General features: G+C 32.7%; 1 protein-coding gene across 2 annotated transcripts in view; it reads right to left on the bottom strand.

Annotated features, from left to right (window-relative positions):
* Positions 1 to 1,349: 1,349 nt before the first annotated feature.
* RanBPM (Ran-binding protein M) overlaps positions 1,350 to 17,589 on the bottom strand; it is a 72,308-nt gene continuing 56,068 nt past the window's right edge. Inside the window, exons 5-12 of one of the 2 annotated variants that reach the window (XM_076411245.1) lie at positions 13,956 to 14,068; positions 13,783 to 13,892; positions 13,551 to 13,715; positions 10,971 to 11,126; positions 9,156 to 9,303; positions 6,197 to 6,339; positions 5,733 to 5,844; positions 1,350 to 3,087 (exon numbers count right to left, since the gene is read on the bottom strand). In XM_076411245.1, the coding sequence (XP_076267360.1) occupies positions 2,948 to 3,087; positions 5,733 to 5,844; positions 6,197 to 6,339; positions 9,156 to 9,303; positions 10,971 to 11,126; positions 13,551 to 13,715; positions 13,783 to 13,892; positions 13,956 to 14,068 (1,087 nt within the window). In that variant the 3' untranslated portion in view covers positions 1,350 to 2,947. The remainder of the gene's footprint in view (positions 3,088 to 5,732; positions 5,845 to 6,196; positions 6,340 to 9,155; positions 9,304 to 10,970; positions 11,127 to 13,550; positions 13,716 to 13,782; positions 13,893 to 13,955; positions 14,069 to 17,589) is intronic. The other variant, XM_076411246.1, reaches the window with a different exon arrangement.

Raw genomic sequence — 17,589 nt, 5'->3', positions numbered from 1 at the left:
TTTCTGTGTTTTGAAAAATAGTCTTAGATAAACGTTAATACCAAAGTAATACCAATATATTATTTATTCTCATAAAAGATAAATTGCACTGTCCAATTACTAAAGTTAATAACGAACAACGCAATAACGAATTTACTTGGAAATCTTACTCTTTTGTTTTATAATTGTCAAATTATTATGTATTTAAAACATTATGTGTTGTATTAATTATGCTGTTCTAATGGATGCTTAAGATTCTTCTTAAAGGCTAAAGTGGCGAGGTGGTTTGTAACTCAGTATTGAATCCACCATTCCACCATCTGGTAACAGTATAAGGCCTAATAGCTGTTGCATTGATAATCGAATGCTAATGATAATTGATGGTAAATTTTCAAGCTTCATCTAAAATTACATATATATCGTTAATAGTTTTCGTTCTCAATACTTTTCAATTTTTAGTTTGCTAAGTAGTATAGGGTTTTAGGAGATCAAACAACGTTTCTTACAGCCCGGTAATTTTATGGATCGTTAAAAACCTTGTTTTTCGTTAAAATGATAAGATATTTATAATAATAATCCTCTATTATTTGGAACAAATATAACAGTATATTTGATTCAATATACCCGAAATCAGAGGTGCTAATTTGCTATACATTAACTCATGTAACTTCACTTTTCGATTATTCAAAACGATTTTGTGGATTTTTTTTGTTTCTTTTGTTACCACCTCATTTGGACTTCCACTGCGTTCTGCATCATCGGTGTCTCTACAACTACGTTTAAAGCCAGCAAACCAACGTTTTATTGTTGTTTCAGAGGAGTCCTTATAACACTTTTCAAGCCATTGTTTCGCTTGAACGATATTTTTGTCCATTGTTTTGAAAATAACAAAAGTAGCGTCACTCTTAGCACAATAACTTACAAACATATGAGTAGAATATCATGAAATTTTAACAGCTTTCCTTTGACAATTAGTATTGAATGAAAAAGCTGTGAATGCAATAAAACTGGCGCCCTCTATGTGTTAGGCCAGGAACTTTTCAGCCCATGTAAAAAATATACAATTTTGCTAAACCCACTTACCCTTTCTGGAAAACACTCACATAAGCCTAAAGGAAAACCTGTTATTTACACAAAGTGGATCAAATTACCAAATTTGCTTTCCTTGACCTTAAAGATTCAAGCCATCTAAATGAAAATATTCAAAAAGAGTCTTTTTTCTAACAATTTCTTTATCCTCTTTATTATGATTTGGATCATCATCACCTCTGTCAATGAAATTCATTTTGAAATAATAAAACAATGACTAATAACTGTAATCAGAATGGAAGGGGGAAAATGGATAAAACAATAAAAAAAACGTCGTTAAATAATTTTCTCGGTTTTTATTATCGATAAATTATAACATATTTTTATGTACAACTTGTTTTCATCGCTAAAAAATGGTAAGTCTACAATTAAATTAAAACACCTTAGAATACACTTTTCTCCGATATAATTTGTTGTTAAACGCCCAAAAAGTCAAATCAAATTAAGACAGTATATAGAAAAACAATTAAACTAACGATTTAACGATTGAAACAGAACGCCATCTTGTTATATTTCTCCTGTAGGCATATTTACAATCATTAAAAGGAAATCTATTTACACAAATGAACTGGGGGTTTAAAAAAATACAAGTAAACCAGCTTCTTTAAAAAAATCGCAATAATTAACTGACTCGCTCTCTAAATAAGGTTTGTTTATCACATTGTTGACATCAGAATATATAAGAGTAACTTCCAACTCGCACCTAAGCATCCGTCCATACTTTCGAGTCCCCGTAACGGCTAACACACGAATAGAAACTCTTCTACGTACACACCTACATCAAGACGTTTTAACAACAATTCTTCGGCCACGGTTCACCTTCGTCCGGTGATCGCGCCGAATCCCGTCAGTGACGATAATATATTTCATTTCCAATCTTTCGCGTTTTTTATCTCTATCCTTAACCTTATAAAGCTTAAATCTCCTAACACAAAAAACATACATGTTTGTTATCTTTTCCAATAAATCCAATAAACTTCTATCCTATCCTATATATTTAACCAAAAGTACTTTACTTATTTCAGGTCGAGAAAATTTTAGTTGCTGTGAATCTTCAGAAGTTTTTTGTTTTTTTTTTCAATCATGCATGGATGAGATGACAGTGGTATGTATAAGCGGGTAATAAGTAAAGTACTTGCGAAATAATGTTTAGGTGCAAGTCATCGCAATATCCGCGCGGAAAGAGGCGGATGGTTGATCCCGGGCGGTTTGAAATTAAGTTAAACCCAATGAAAAATGCAGTTAAATTGAACATCAGTAAGACTTTGGTTGGCCGTTAAAGCAACCATCAGCACTCTTCGCGTCCTGTTCAGCGTAACGACGACTCCAGACAACTAGCGGATGTGCTCTTACAAAGTACTTGTTTTCCTGGCCCAGCTACGGGCCGAAGGCAGAAGCGAAAACCAGAAGTGGGGTCAACAAAAAGGAGAAAAAAACCTTAGATGCAGAGAGTCGGACGAACGTCACAATCCCCCCCGCCCCATCAGAATAAGAAACGTCAGTGTTTCGTTGTTATTTGCTTATTTAAAAAGGCGAATCCCAAACGAGAATCGGAAGAGTTAACCGAAGGACTCGCGGTCGCACCGTATATTCCTATATGACAAAAAACACACACGCTTATTGCTTGTGGTTCCTCGACCGAACCGACATCTAAGGTTTTTCGTCCGTCTCAAGAACTGGCGACAACCCCCTGGACGTTTCGCTCGCGAGGGAACAGGAAAAGCCCCCTTTGTCTCAACCAAAAGAGGATGGCAGTCAGCGAATCGATTTTCGGACGACCTCTTCCCGATAGAGGAGCGGTGGTGGTAGTGGCGGCGGACGATACGGCGGACGCCCTCTACCGACCGTACGAGCACCCGCGTGGGGCTCCACCCCCGTGTCACTGGTCCTCCCTGATGATGTCGTCCACGGACGCAAAAGCGCACAGGCCCAGTCCCGCGCGCGACATGAGGCGTATGAGCTCGGTGGCGTGGGCTACCGCCACCTCTAACGGAGGTTTTCGAGGTTTATTGTTTGATTCTAGAACAAAATTTATATTAGAACATTTATCAGTAATAATTAATGTGTTTTCATGTTAAAATTTTATAATTAAAATGATTTACTGGACCGAACATAAATAAAACTAGTATTTATCCACTACAGTTCATCCAATTTTTTTAGCCCGAAACCAGGCACGGAAATCCTGTTACGCATACCTGGTCGCGCTTACACCAGCAGAAATAAGTGAGTGGACTGGTTATGTAGAGGCTGCCTCTAGGCGTCGTTATCATACCATGCAACTCCTAAATTAATGCGGTTCCTAAATTAATTGCTTGACGGAAAAGGCCGAGACGATTGAGGGTAAGAGTACATGACGGGGTAGTGTCGGCTGCGATAGAATAAGGCCACAAAGAGCCGGATGAGTTATTGGTCAGGATGAATGAGTCATATCTATTATTATAATGGGGTAATATTTTGAATAGCGCTCGGATATAAAATCGTGAACTTGGGAGACATCTGTTTCTCTATGAATTTGATTATTCCTGACGAATCAGGGGGCATTTATTATTCACCTGAGAATTTCGTTTTGAAAAAACTTGAACACGTTCCACCTGACTAAGTGTGACGTATTTGAGATAGACACTGGAGCCGTATAGAACGACTGATCGAACCAGCATCTTGTACAGGAGAAATTTTATTGAAAGAGGAAGCCTGCTGACCCGGTTGATGAGCGGGAACAGTAGATTAACAATACCTTGACCTTTCTGGAGGGATCTTTGAATCTGGGAATTGCAGCTAAACTTACGATCGAAGAGAAGACTAAGATAGGCTTCTTCTAACCACGGAATTTGGGCATTCTCGATATTAAGACGCGATATGATTGGCGCAAAACGTTTCTTGTGGAAGAATACGGCCTTGACTTGTAACGACTAGAAATCTAATTATTGGACCGTCTCATCAGGTTGTTTATGAAGTATGCCTTGGATATGAGGTGCTACTCTTGAAGAGGCAAAGTAAGCAGTGTCGTCTGCGTACAAAGCTGCCTCAACTTAAGGTCTCCTATGATTGATCTGGTGATCCAATGATATGTTAAGGGATTATACCTGTTTGGAAGTTTTTTGTTTGCCATTTTTTATTGACTTAAATTACGCCAAAATAGTATGTTCATAATAAATAACATCCAGATATTGATATAACTCGGTAAACATTGTCTGAAGCAGCTCTGAGGATTAGTAGCATAACTACAAGTTTTTAAATGTAAGATAATCAAATATTTCTAAAAAAATGGCACTGATTATATGCAGAAGAAAATGGTAAACCACCTTCACAATGTAAAGATAAATTACAAAAAATCTTGGGGGTTGAGGTAAACCAATTAGTCGTAGAGTCAAAACTTTACATTCCCTGTCCATTATACATACACAATATACTAGGTGTATGAAAAAGAAATCCAAGATTTTAAACTGTATCTTATTGAAGCTCACTTAATTTATATCTTAATACATTTTTTTATTTATATATTTATTTTGCATAAAAAATAATAATTAACAATTAGCATAGCTATTAAATAAAAAAAAAAGGTTTGGACAGTACATAAAAAAATGACAATTTGGTGACACCCAAGTTTTATTTTGTCTGTGTTGATGCTTGTGATTGTGGTTTGAAATGAACAAAAAAGTGTTTGGTTACCTCATGATAAAGCGAAAACATTGGAAGTATTGGAATGGAGACTTTACCACACAGTGTAGACCAGAGATCAGAAAGTAATTTTTAATGGGATTCTAATACTGTTGAACAACGTTATCGAGATAAAAAAAAGGCAAACTATACTAGTTTACGCAACATATAAAATTAATGCCAGAAATTGCATTTAATTATTTCCAATCTCCATTTAAATTTAAGGATTTGAAACACTGAACAATTTTACGATGTCAGTCCATTCTGTTGCTTGTAGCAGATGTTTAAAAGATGATTTAAACAATATACACTTCTTGTTTACCTCTGTAAAGTTTTGAAATTATACAGAAAATTTGCTCATAAAAAGACTGGATAGAAAGTTAAATGTACTGTAACGTTTTCCTGGTTTTATATATATGTCAATTATTGCAAAATAAATAAATAGTTGCCTTGCAATATGAGATATTCATCCTGTCAATCATCATCATCAAAATATTTTATTTCAATTTTCTTGAAATTATATATTGAACATGAAGTTATTTGTTCTTTTGTTAGCTGTTTTAATAACTTGACCTTAGTCAATGGATATCGTGGTGTTGCATTAAGATATGTTCTACAAAAATATTATTTAAATTGAATAAGTGGGTATATTAAACTATTAGACGGACAAAGGGAGACCTGATCCGGTAGTCTAGACATCTCTCCATAGATTATTATTTATTTTAGTTTTTGTCTGGAATTTTCGGAAATCCAACATCGGAGAATAGGTAAAAAATTTCTAACAGCCAACATTTTGTGTTATAACGTGTTTACTTTTTGTACGTTAGCAAATATATATATATATATATATATATATATATATATATATATATATATATATATATATATATATATATATATATATATATATATATATATATTAAATTAATAACGATTAATTTGCAGTGATTTTGAAGGAAATTGATGTTTTGTATTTAAACATTAAAAACAAGTAAATAGTAACCTACCTAAAATGGCAGAATTTAACGAAGCACATACAGCTTCTCGTTGCGCTGGCTCTAATTGCCATCCAACTGGACTAGCCCATGGATTTGAATATGCTAATAGACTAAATGCATCCTAAAAACAACAATAATAAAAAATATAAACTAATTTATCACGATATTGTCGAGTGTTCTTTGAGCCATGAGCATTCCTTTAAACCATTATTATTTGCTTATAATAAATTAAGAATTATTATACCATAAATCAAAGAATCTCAAAAAGTACAAAAAACCATCGTATACAAACATCTATTACGGATCACAGAAAATGAAAATATTTAGATATAAAATCTTGACGGATTATTTCAGTCGTAACTTACTTATTGACGTAAAAGCACATCAGTTGATCTATTTTTGCATATAAACAAAATTAAATCACCCTGATACAAATCCCAGTTTATATAAACAGAATGGTTTTGAACAGTTACCTCTAACATTTGTTGGTTATTTTGTCTGGTATTTCTGTCTGTGATAAGCCTTTGACTCATACTATATAGCTCTCTACCAAATTCTAATATTCTTTCTACCGCTGGCTTTGAACACGATTTTCTGCATACTGGGACATCAACATCTGAAACAAAAATCAACTACAATTAACAACTATTTCAATATTGACTAGCAGCACCGAAATAGTTTTATCTTTTATTCATAATAAGACCACATCATTATTATAATATGCTCAGAATTATCCAATGAGAAATGTTCAACTAATCTAATGGTAACAAATGGGCTGAAAAGTCCCGGGCGTAAGAAAGAAACGGTTTTCTTTTTGTTCATAATTGGCTATTCATCAACGTAATCTCCATCAAGAGCCACACAATCAATCCAACGCCGCTCTAACATTTCAATACCACTTTTGTAGGACGATTTATTTTTTGCCTCAAAATAGGCCTGTCACCAGTTGCTGTCCACTCAGATGACGATGGTTTTGATTCCGAAGTGAAGTGATGGATCCATGAATCAATACGTTCTTGTTTTTGGTCAACAGTCAGCAAACGCTGCACCCACTTTGAACAGAGCTTTCCCATAGTCAAATGCTCATGCAATATAAAACCAACCCTTTCTTTTGATATCGTTACGATGTTAGCTAACTCACGCAACTTCACTTTTTGATCATTCAAAACGATTTGGTGGATTTTTTTGATGTTTTCTGATGTTACCACTTCAATTGGACGCCCAGTGCGTTCTGCATCATCGGTGTCTCAACGACCACGTTTGAAGTCAGCAAACTAACGTTTTATTCTTATTTCTGATGGAGCGAAGTCCTTATAACACATTTCGACGTTCAAGCCATTGCTTCGCCTGAACAGTATTTTTTCCCATTAAGAAGCGATGTAAAAATAACCACGAAATTGTTTTTGATCCATTGCTTTGAAAATAACAAAAGAAGTCCCACTCGCAAATGTATGAGTATAATATCATGAAATTTTAACAGCTTTCTTTTGAAGGTTAGTACAAACTGAAAAAGTGGCGAATGCAATAAAACTAGCGCCATCTATGTGTTAGGTTATGTATAACTATGGTACTATGTTATAAAAATAAGATGGTTAAAAATATAATAGAAACCAAATATAACTTAAGCAGGATGAATCATTGTAAACCATATCTATAAAATTATTATGATTTGGTGAGGCTAAAAATGTATTTCAAAAAAATTTATGACAATCTGACTAATTCAAATAATGTGTTAAAATTATGCTCCACATTACTTAGGAAAATTATTGGAAGCTAAAAGCATCGTATATATTGGTGGATTGCCTGCCTGACAGCGCTTAATTGAACGTTTATTTTGAAATTTGTAAAACTCTTTGAATAGTAAAGCTTTCACTAATTATGATGGCCTGAATTCACTGTTCGGTTTTTTGTTCAGTAAGTTCCCATCTCATTTATTTATTGTAGCGATCTAGTCACTCAATACTCGGTATATTAAAAAGTAATCCTTTTTTCTTAATTTTATATAGTTGAACTAAATTTTGTTAAATAGCGTTTACATTTTTAAAAATTTTAAAAACCCGTAAATACTTCTGATTTATTCATTCTAATAGCTAAACTGCCATTTTATTTCCTAGGTATCCCTCTTATATAATCACGTAACATGCAAACATATTTTTGCTGGTTTTGACCGACTATGAATAAACACTGTAACATATTACTTTCCTACTTTAAGCAATATATCTGATATCTAAATTGTCATGTAAAATTATTAATATATTATTAACATATATTTAAAATATCACCATTCAAAAAACTATCTAACATAAATCTGTGCTATAAAAAATTATTCATGTTAAAAGCTTTTTTAAATGTTTTCTATAATGATAAATAATATAATAAAAATATAATAATAATACTAAAAACATTGCACTGGTTTCCACGAAAGATTTAGATTATAAAGAAAAGGTATTGAAAATTCTGCATCGCTGCATCGGTATTGAAAAACGCTGCATCCACTTTGAACAGAGCTTTCTCATATTCAAATGCTCATGCAATATGAAACCAACACGTTCTTTCAACACTTTCTTTTGATATGTTTACGATGTTAGCTAACTCACGCTACTTAACTTTTTGATCATTCAAAACGATTTGGTGGATTTTTTTGATGTTTTCTGGTGTTACCATGTTTGAAGTCAGCAAACCAACGTTTAATTGTTCTTTCTGATGAAGCTAAGTCCTTATAATACTTTTCGGCGTTCAAGCCATTGCTTCGTCTGAACTGTATTTTTTCTTATCAAGTAACAGTGTAAAAATAACCACAAAATTGTTTTTGATCTATTCTTTTGAAAAAAACAAAAGAAGTCACTCACAAATGTATGAGTAGAATATCATAAAATTATAACAGATTTCTTTTGAAGGTTAGTACAAACTGAAAAGTGGTGAATGCAATAATGTGTTATTAGTCCCGGGACTTTTCAGCACATGTGTTATAAAGCTAAAACTAGGTATAGTCAATAAAATCAAGGAGTTCAATGGCTTTAACATTCCAAAAATGGTGAAGGAGTTTTCTTAGTCCTGAATGTATAAGGGTGCACACTATGCATCTAACCTTTTATTCTGGAACATCATTTAATTGATCTGTTTGGTTCCATTTTGGACGGGTGCATTATTAGAATTAATTTATAATAGGTGTTCTATTGGTCACATGTATTGCATATATTGCATTTTGTACAACTGTTGTACAGTGAATTTAATCCTGCACAGTTGAAAATTGCCTTGTATTATATGAATATGCGACCTTGAATATATCTTCTACTACACAGATGACAAGTAATCATTATCCTAATAACTTCTGTAACTATGTAGGGTATGACAGAGTGGGTGTTTCTAGCAACATCACTAACAAATTGCTGTCTACAATAATCGTCCAGAACTGAGTAAGTTGCTACTTACCCATGTCATCTTCATGGTCAAAACAATTACTTTGTACGTCGCCGCTACTATTACAGTGACTATCACCATTTTGGTATCCATTTAATGAGTCTTTACCATTTGAACACGAATCCTTACCGTTCTGATAATCCTTTCCGTTTTGGCAGTCCTGGAAAGAAATTTTACATTTTATTCTCTCAATTAATTAACACCAATTATTTAATTATAAGGTTTTTCAACAAAGACGAGTCGGATTGCCATATGTGGAACAATGCCAACCACACATACACTACAATGGACATTTTGTAAGAATAATTTGAAAGAATAGTCATCTCCTACAGGGGTGACATTAGATAATCCCAACGGTTGTGTGATTTGACTCTGGTAGAAGTCAATATATCTCACTGCCATTGCCTAAATTCAGGCAGATCTTTGCGTCAGAGTAATTGAAAATTGAAACTAGATTTGTTGCGGTTGTGGCAGATATTTGAAAGTTTTAATATTCCATATATAATTATATACATGGATCTTTTAAATAAAAAACATGTCCTTAACAGATCTCAACACACAGCTTTCAACATTGACCCATACTTATTGAAAAGTCCTATAACACCTTAACAATTATTTCATATTTGTCAATACATTGTCAATTATACTAATTATACTGCGAATTCGTGATCCTTTATATCGATATTAAAAATGAATTTACAAATTGTATAAGTTGAAAACAAACGAGGAAAATAAAGCAAAATGTGGATAATTAATAACCGTCATTTATAAAGATAATTAATTGATAAAAAGACTGGTTTGATATTCTATAAACTTGTAGACAGTTTTTTTACTCTACTAGAATTTTCAGTATACTGAACCTAATATTGTTAGTAACTAAGCTTTAAATAGTTAACTAATTAGTATAGATGATAATTAAAGGATAAAGTAGATAAAAAGAAACATTCAATATCCTGCTCTTACGGCGAATTTGGATGTTTTTAACGATTTTAAGGGCTTATTAACTAGTTAGTGGAATGTAAATATTAAACAAAAAGTAAATAAAAACAAAAATATTAAACAAACAATTGAAATAAATAGTAATTTTTAGATTCAATGTTGCCAGGCTGTGACGTCCATATTATTTTGGCGGCGTTTATTAACTCTCTTGTTTATTATTCAATCACTGATGCTAAATCATCATGGAATATGGAACAATTGAGGTCATTGTTAATCGAAAATCATCTTTAGCGACGAAGAGCATATCAGTATGAATGGATATAATGACAAGCATAATTACTATATATAGATAATGGATAATGGCCGGATTAATTCTATACGAGGTTCGTCGGAAGGTAATTCATCTAGAAATAATTACTGTTTGATGAGGATTTTGGCTTTTGGCCCATATTTTTTTCAGAAACGACGCTGGCATAGCCATCACCAACAACGAGCACCACACAATGATAATAACCGATTTCTTTTGGCCTAAAATGAATGATATGGACATAGACGAATTGTGGGTTCAGCAGAATGGAGCTGCACGAACGATTTGGGAGGTATGGGTATTTTCCGCGGAGGTAGTGTTAATTGACCACCAGGATCATTCGATTTAACCTTACTAGGCTTTTTCTTCAGTTTTGGAACTACCCTTAAAGTCAACATATCCGGATCTAGAGCGGAGTCATTGGAAATTGAGTCGGTCAGAGTATGAAAGCCCGGCGGATATCTGACCTATATTATATTCTATACATAATGGTATTCACGGATCTTTCAAATAAAAAATAATTTCCTTAATCCAGACTCAGCTAGTTTCATTCTATAGAAAGTAAGTTTTAATATGCTTACTGGTATATTTGGACATTCCATGATATTTGGGCAGTTTTGACCATCGACGCAGTCATCATTGTTGTCGACCTCCATACGATTGTCATCATTTTGAATGAGTGATGTGGTGGTACAGTTGCCATTATGAGATGTATTGGTTTGGTTCATTTCTTCTACCTGTAACAAAAAGGATAATATGTAAACCATTAAAACATTTACACAGTATATACAATTGATATAAAAACCTTACATAAACAAAACTAAATCACAACTAAAACAAAGTTAAATGTAAATGAAAATCTAAAATTTATGTAAAAGGAAATATTTTAAATATGTGTTACTCCAATACTGTGTTGATAATGGTTAAAAACATAATAGAAACCAAATATAACTTAAGCAGGATGAATCATTGTACACCATATCTATAAAATTATTATGATTTGGTGAGGCTAAAAATGTATTTTGAAAAATTTGTGACAATCTGACTAATTCAAATAATTTATGTTAAATTATGCTCCACATTACTTAGGAAAATTATTGGAAGCTCGTATATATCGGTGGATTGCCTGACGGCGCGTAATTATTTGATTGATAATCAGATTGTATTTACGAGGAAGAAGGACTATATACTATTTTAGAGACTTAATAGATAGCATGATTTACCGCATTCACATATCTGCACTATATCATAGTACAATCCAGATATTTCATTGGGAATTTTAGTATCCATTGGCAAAGTTAGGGAGAGTTCTCTATGTAAATATTCATTAATTTAACACCAAAAAAAATGTTAAAACATTTCGATTCTTTCAAAATTCAATTAGTTCAAACTTGATTGGTTAAAAATGATTACATTATAAGACAAACTTTTGTTGAATGTAATCTAAATGACGAAGCCCATTTTCATTTAAAAAGTTATGTAAACAAGCAAAACCGCAGATATTGGGACGTAACTAATCCAAAAGAGAGATATTAATGATTTTTACACAGTCCAAAGGTTTAAAAAAGGTACTCTATGTTTTGGTTAGAGTGGGCAAAATGGACGGAAATAGTTGGAGGGTATTTTCAAAATTTTCAAATTTTGTAGAAAAGTATTCGTTGATATATTTTTCTACAACTAATGTTGTTTTGGCTGCGCTTGTGACTGTCTAATATGCGTCTACATGTGGTATATTTTGTTTCTTTTTGTTTTTTGAGTGTTTGTAACGAGTCATTCTGGAGTTTTAACTGTAGGTAAGTTCTTTAGGCAAACATCAATATTAAATAACAGGTCAATTGAAAAGTCCTCGGCCTACCATAGCAAAACACATTTTTTTGGCTGAATTAGTTTACACTGATTAGATTAGATACACTGATTATAGCGACCCTCCAACTTTTCGATGCCATTTTTTTAGTACAATTTGTCCTTTGCTTCAAAATAGGCCTCAGTTTCGGCAATCACCTCTTCATTCGACGAAAATTCCTTCCAAGCGAGCATTCTTTTTAGATCTGAGAACAGGAAATAGTCACTGGGGCCAGATCTAGAGAATACGGTGGATGAGGGAGCACTTCGAAGCCCAATTCATGGATTTTTCACACGATGCATTGTATTGGTGAAACAGCACTTAAATGCGGCCATTTTTCGGCGATTTCGTTCTTCAAACAATCTAATAAAGCTATGTAATAGTCGCTATTGATGGTCCTTCCTTTTTCAAGGTAGTAAATGTAAATTATTCCATGAGGTTCCCAAAATACAGACGCCATAACCTTGCCAGCCGACTGTTGCGTTTTGCCACGCTTTGGAGCGGGTTCATCGTGTGCAGTCCACTAGGATGACTGTCGATTGGACTTTGGAGTGAAGCTCCGAATCATCAACTCGTCGTTCTTTTTGGTCAAAAGTGAGAATAGCTTTCTTATACCTAAATATTCGTGAACGATATGATGTAACCTGTAGTTCAGTTGATATCTTTAGAGTGTCTGCTAATTTATTCAGTTTCAATTTACGGCCATTCAAAACCATTTTGATGATTTTTTAAATGTTTTCGTCGGTAACAACCTCTTTTGGGCGTCAACTGTTTTCACCGTCTTCGGTGCTCATTTCACCACGTCTAAACTTAACATACCAATCCTTGATGGTTGATTTTCCTGGGGCAGTGTCCGGAAACTCGGCATCAAGTCAAGTTCTTGCTTTAACTGTATTTTTTCCTTTCAAAAAACAATATTTTACCATCACGCGAAATTCCTTTTTATCCATTTTTTCACAATAACAAAAGTTGCTTCACTTAAAATGCTATAATTCACAAACTAATGATCCGACAACTGTCAAATTTATACACGCATCTTTTGAGTGTTAGGGCTAGCTAAAAAACATATGGATTTAATTCTAATAGGACCATCAATGTGTCAGGCCGGTGACTTTTCAATTGACCTATTAGATGATTGTGAGTTTATGTTTGTTACCAATAATATGGTTTATAATCAAACCAATGTTTTAGAACTGAATATTAATTTTGCCATTGTAAACCTCTGGTGTCAGTTTACAATACACTTTTTCGCACAATTTTTGAACAATTAAAGTTTTTGCAACATCTAAAGGCGCTGTATATTAAACATGATACTTACGCTGGATTTACTGTTGCTTTTATTGCTGCAAAAGGCTTTGGTCGATTGTATCACTGAGGTTTGTACGGGACTGCCCGATCTTGGTGTTGTTAAGCTACTGGTGCCGCACTTTCGATGACACACCTCAATGTCCGAACCATTCACCATCTCTACAAACTGGCGACACTAAAAAAAAAGAGCTCCCATGTACCACCGAACAGAACGAAAGGCTAATCGCCATCAGCAATTATACCTTCAACATAAACAGGAGATTCTGATTGTTCTCCAATAGGCCCGGATACAGCTTGCTGGTTTTCTCGATAGCTTCTCCCATTCTGCCGGATAAAACCAGCTTCTGTATCTCTGGAACGGGAAGAAAGGATGTTTAGGCGGTTCGAGAGGTCGAGATCCGAATCGGGAACTTACTTTGGCGGTTCTTGATCGAGTGTAGGTCCTCGGTGAACGTCTGGTTCGTTATCTGGGCGAAGGCCTCCGCGGTGTTGCTGTATCCGTGATGGACGAGGTACGTCGAGATCATCCTGGAGAAACGGAAACCGATTAGTACAGTTCACTGACATATATTCGCGTATTTCTGTTCTAATATTCACGAAATTAAAATCCCTGGCTGATAAACACCGATCAGATTCTGCTACAGTTTCAATTTGTCAGTTTTCGAGGAATCTTTTAACTCTAAAGGTTTTTTGGGCTCATTTTAAATCAACATTCGTTGCATATTGATATTCTTGGCGCTATTTTTGTTTACAGATCAATATTTGAGAAAATTACAGGAATTAATTCATATGATAAAGTTTCTCCTTCAAAAAATCGTTAATTCGGCTTAAAGTGATTTTTTTGGTTTGCAATGAATATAAGTATTAAATTAATAGATTTTAACTCTCAGTTTTAGTTGTAAAATGATTACTTTCATAATACTAGAAACTTAATGAAAATAAATATTACGTAAAAAAACTTATTGAAATTTTATTTAGATTTTGTTTCATAGTAGCTGAAGGGATGCTAAGGTTTTAATTTCTCTACCTGAAGGGATGCTAAGGTTATAATTTCTCTACAAACTAAAGCCAAACATGAAGATATTTTGGATAAAACTATTCCTTAATATACTGAACTGAATTTATTGGACATTTTAAAATCAATTGATTGATAAGTAGTAAATGAAAACTCCGAAGTGTTGGTGAAGCTATATATAAAAAGATCAGTTTGCTACATAAGGTTTGGTTTGGTTGCAATGAATATAAGTATTAAATTAATAGATTTTTAACTGTCAGTTTTAATTGTAAATTGATTATTTCCATGATACTAGAAACATAATTAAAAAAAAACATTGTGTAAATAAATTTATACAAATTTTATTTAGATTTTGTTTCATAGTAGCTGAAGGGATGCTAAGGTTATGATTTCTCTACAAACTAAAGCCAAACATGAAGATATTTTGGATAAAACTATTCCTAAATATACTGAACTGAATTTATTGGGCATTTTAAAATCAATTGATTGATAAGTAGTAAATGAAATCTCCTTAGAGTTGGTGAAGCTATATATAAAAAGATCAGTTTGCTACATATGGTTTGGTTTGGTTGCAATGAATATAAGTATTAAATTAATAGATTTTAACGGTCAATTTTAATTGTAAATTGATTACTTTCATGATACTAGAAACATAATTTAAAAAAACATTGTGTAAATAAATTTATACAAATTTTATTTAGATTTTGTTTCGTAGTAGCTGAAGGGATGTTAAGGTTATAATTTGTCTACAAACTAAAGTCAAACATGAAGATATTTTGGATAAAACTATTTCTTAAAATACTGAACTGAACTTATTAGGCATTTTAAAGTTAATTGATAAGTAGTAAAAGAAATCTCTGAAAAGATGGTACATGAATCTCGAACTTTTTATGGTTTGCTAATTTGAAGCTACTTCTTACATGGACCAAGCGGATGGACTTGAAATAGTTACCAAAACACTCTAGTAAATTATTCAGAAAGTGATGTATTTCTTTAGTTATCCATCACCTGAAGATATAAATAAAATATCAGTTTGCTACACGTGGTTTTCATGGTACTGTTGGTATCAACCATGAGAATTATTCATAGATCTATAAACCATCATAAGATGCTGTATTTATTTGAATACAACTTGAATAGTAGTTATATTCAATGCTAGTAAATTTTATATGATTACTCGAATTACAATCATATTTTTAAATGATGAACTAAGTTATTATTTTACTTCATTATATACATTCAGCTTTTTTACTTACAAATAATAGGATAATGATTATATATAATGTTGATTTTAGATTAAATATGTTTTAGTTTCAAATTGTTTGTGATCACCAAAGAAAAATACATGATGTTATGTAATGATATCTTACTTCTGCCCATAACTCTAACAACAATGTGTGGAAGTGGTTGAGTTTAAGGAGATAACTTTTTGAAAGGATCGCTAAAACCCTTACAAAGATGCCCTTGCAAAGAAATTACAATGAAGTAACGCTTAACATTAGTTGACGCATTATTACGCAAAACATTTAAATAAATAAATTATAAATGAATGAGATAATCTAGTGGTTTATATAGAATATCTGATTGTAATTTATCTGATATAAATTTCACTAAAATACAGAATACTACAATAGGATGTTGCGGTTGGTAATTTCTATCAATAAGAATTAAACGCTATTTACTAATAATTTTCTTCTGAACATTTCAATAAGGTTGCTATAATGCTATAAGAATATATAATTTATATATAAATATCAATCTCAATCAATCAATATCTCAGTAAATCAATTTTCTTATGATATAAGACTTACTGGTTCATATTATTTATTATTTATTCTCTCTACTTTCTCCTGTAGCAACTTCGATAAAATTATGTTCATTTTTACTGATTTTCAAATTTGGTGGGAATTACTTAAATCTCTAGGTGAGATTTTCAAAGGATTTAGAAATTCGAATACGATTTTAAAGTTGATGCAAAGCACGACAGTTTTGGATAAACTCGAAAAAAATCTCGGTAATTGAACCTAATATAATAAAATATATTCGTTTGTATATATTGTAATATAAGTTTCTTAGATCTGGCATTTGCTCTACTTCAAATTTGTTTTTATGGTCAGGTACTTATCTAGAACCCACTGGTCATAATAACTAATCTAAAAAATTGTATTTTGTTCATTAGTATTAATTAAAACTTTAATGTGTTTTTTTTATTAATTAAATATAACTTACTATACAATTACACAAGATCTAATGGTTTCATTCTATTGAGCTTTTGTTCTGCTCCAGTGTTATCTAAGAATTGTAATGATCAGTGTTAAAATGTCCTGTTGATTTCATGGTTTCCTTCAGCAGTCGGAATACGAAGGTCTCAGTGTAAGTAATCCAGGTTTGCTTTGTAAAACCTGTCGGTGCAGCAGCAGACATTTTCTTTGTATTAACCAACACATTTTTTAATAACTCAAAATTCCTTTCTTTTTGATTTACTCATTCAGGCAATGAATATTGAGTTTTCGGTCAATATTCTTTCCAAGATACTTAGAGTTAGGAAGATACTATGTTGTTACTATCATGCTGCACTTTTCTAGCTATTTTTTGCTATTGCTATCAAATGTAACTGTGGTAAGTTTGTTGCATTTGTGGTATATCTGCTTTAGTTTACTTTATTGTTAGTGGTGAAGGTTTAAGAGCTCAGTGTACTGTTTCATTACAGTTTACGTAACATTTTTGAAGTTTGATATGCGTATTTCATACCAAAGGCTTGGGTTACATTTCAAAATATAGCTCAGCGGACTTTTTTATTCGAGATTCTTCACCTGATAAAATCAAACGTATTAAGTCATTCTCTTTATGACAGTTATTCCAAACACTACAGTCGTCTTAGCTCGAAATATTTCAGATACTATTGCTCCTAGAAAGTCAGAAATACTAATCATAAATTTGTTTTATCATCCGCAGATTAATGAGAGCGTGACCTAGCTCAAATAGACCGGACCCACTTATATAAATACCCATAATAAGCTATAATAATCCTTAC

This window comes from Rhynchophorus ferrugineus, unplaced genomic scaffold (genome assembly GCF_030347505.1).
Source record: "Rhynchophorus ferrugineus isolate W39M unplaced genomic scaffold, kcgeb_rfMv2 rfM8, whole genome shotgun sequence".
Taxonomy (NCBI): domain Eukaryota; kingdom Metazoa; phylum Arthropoda; class Insecta; order Coleoptera; family Curculionidae; genus Rhynchophorus; species Rhynchophorus ferrugineus.
This window is presented reverse-complemented; position numbering and strand designations above follow the sequence as displayed.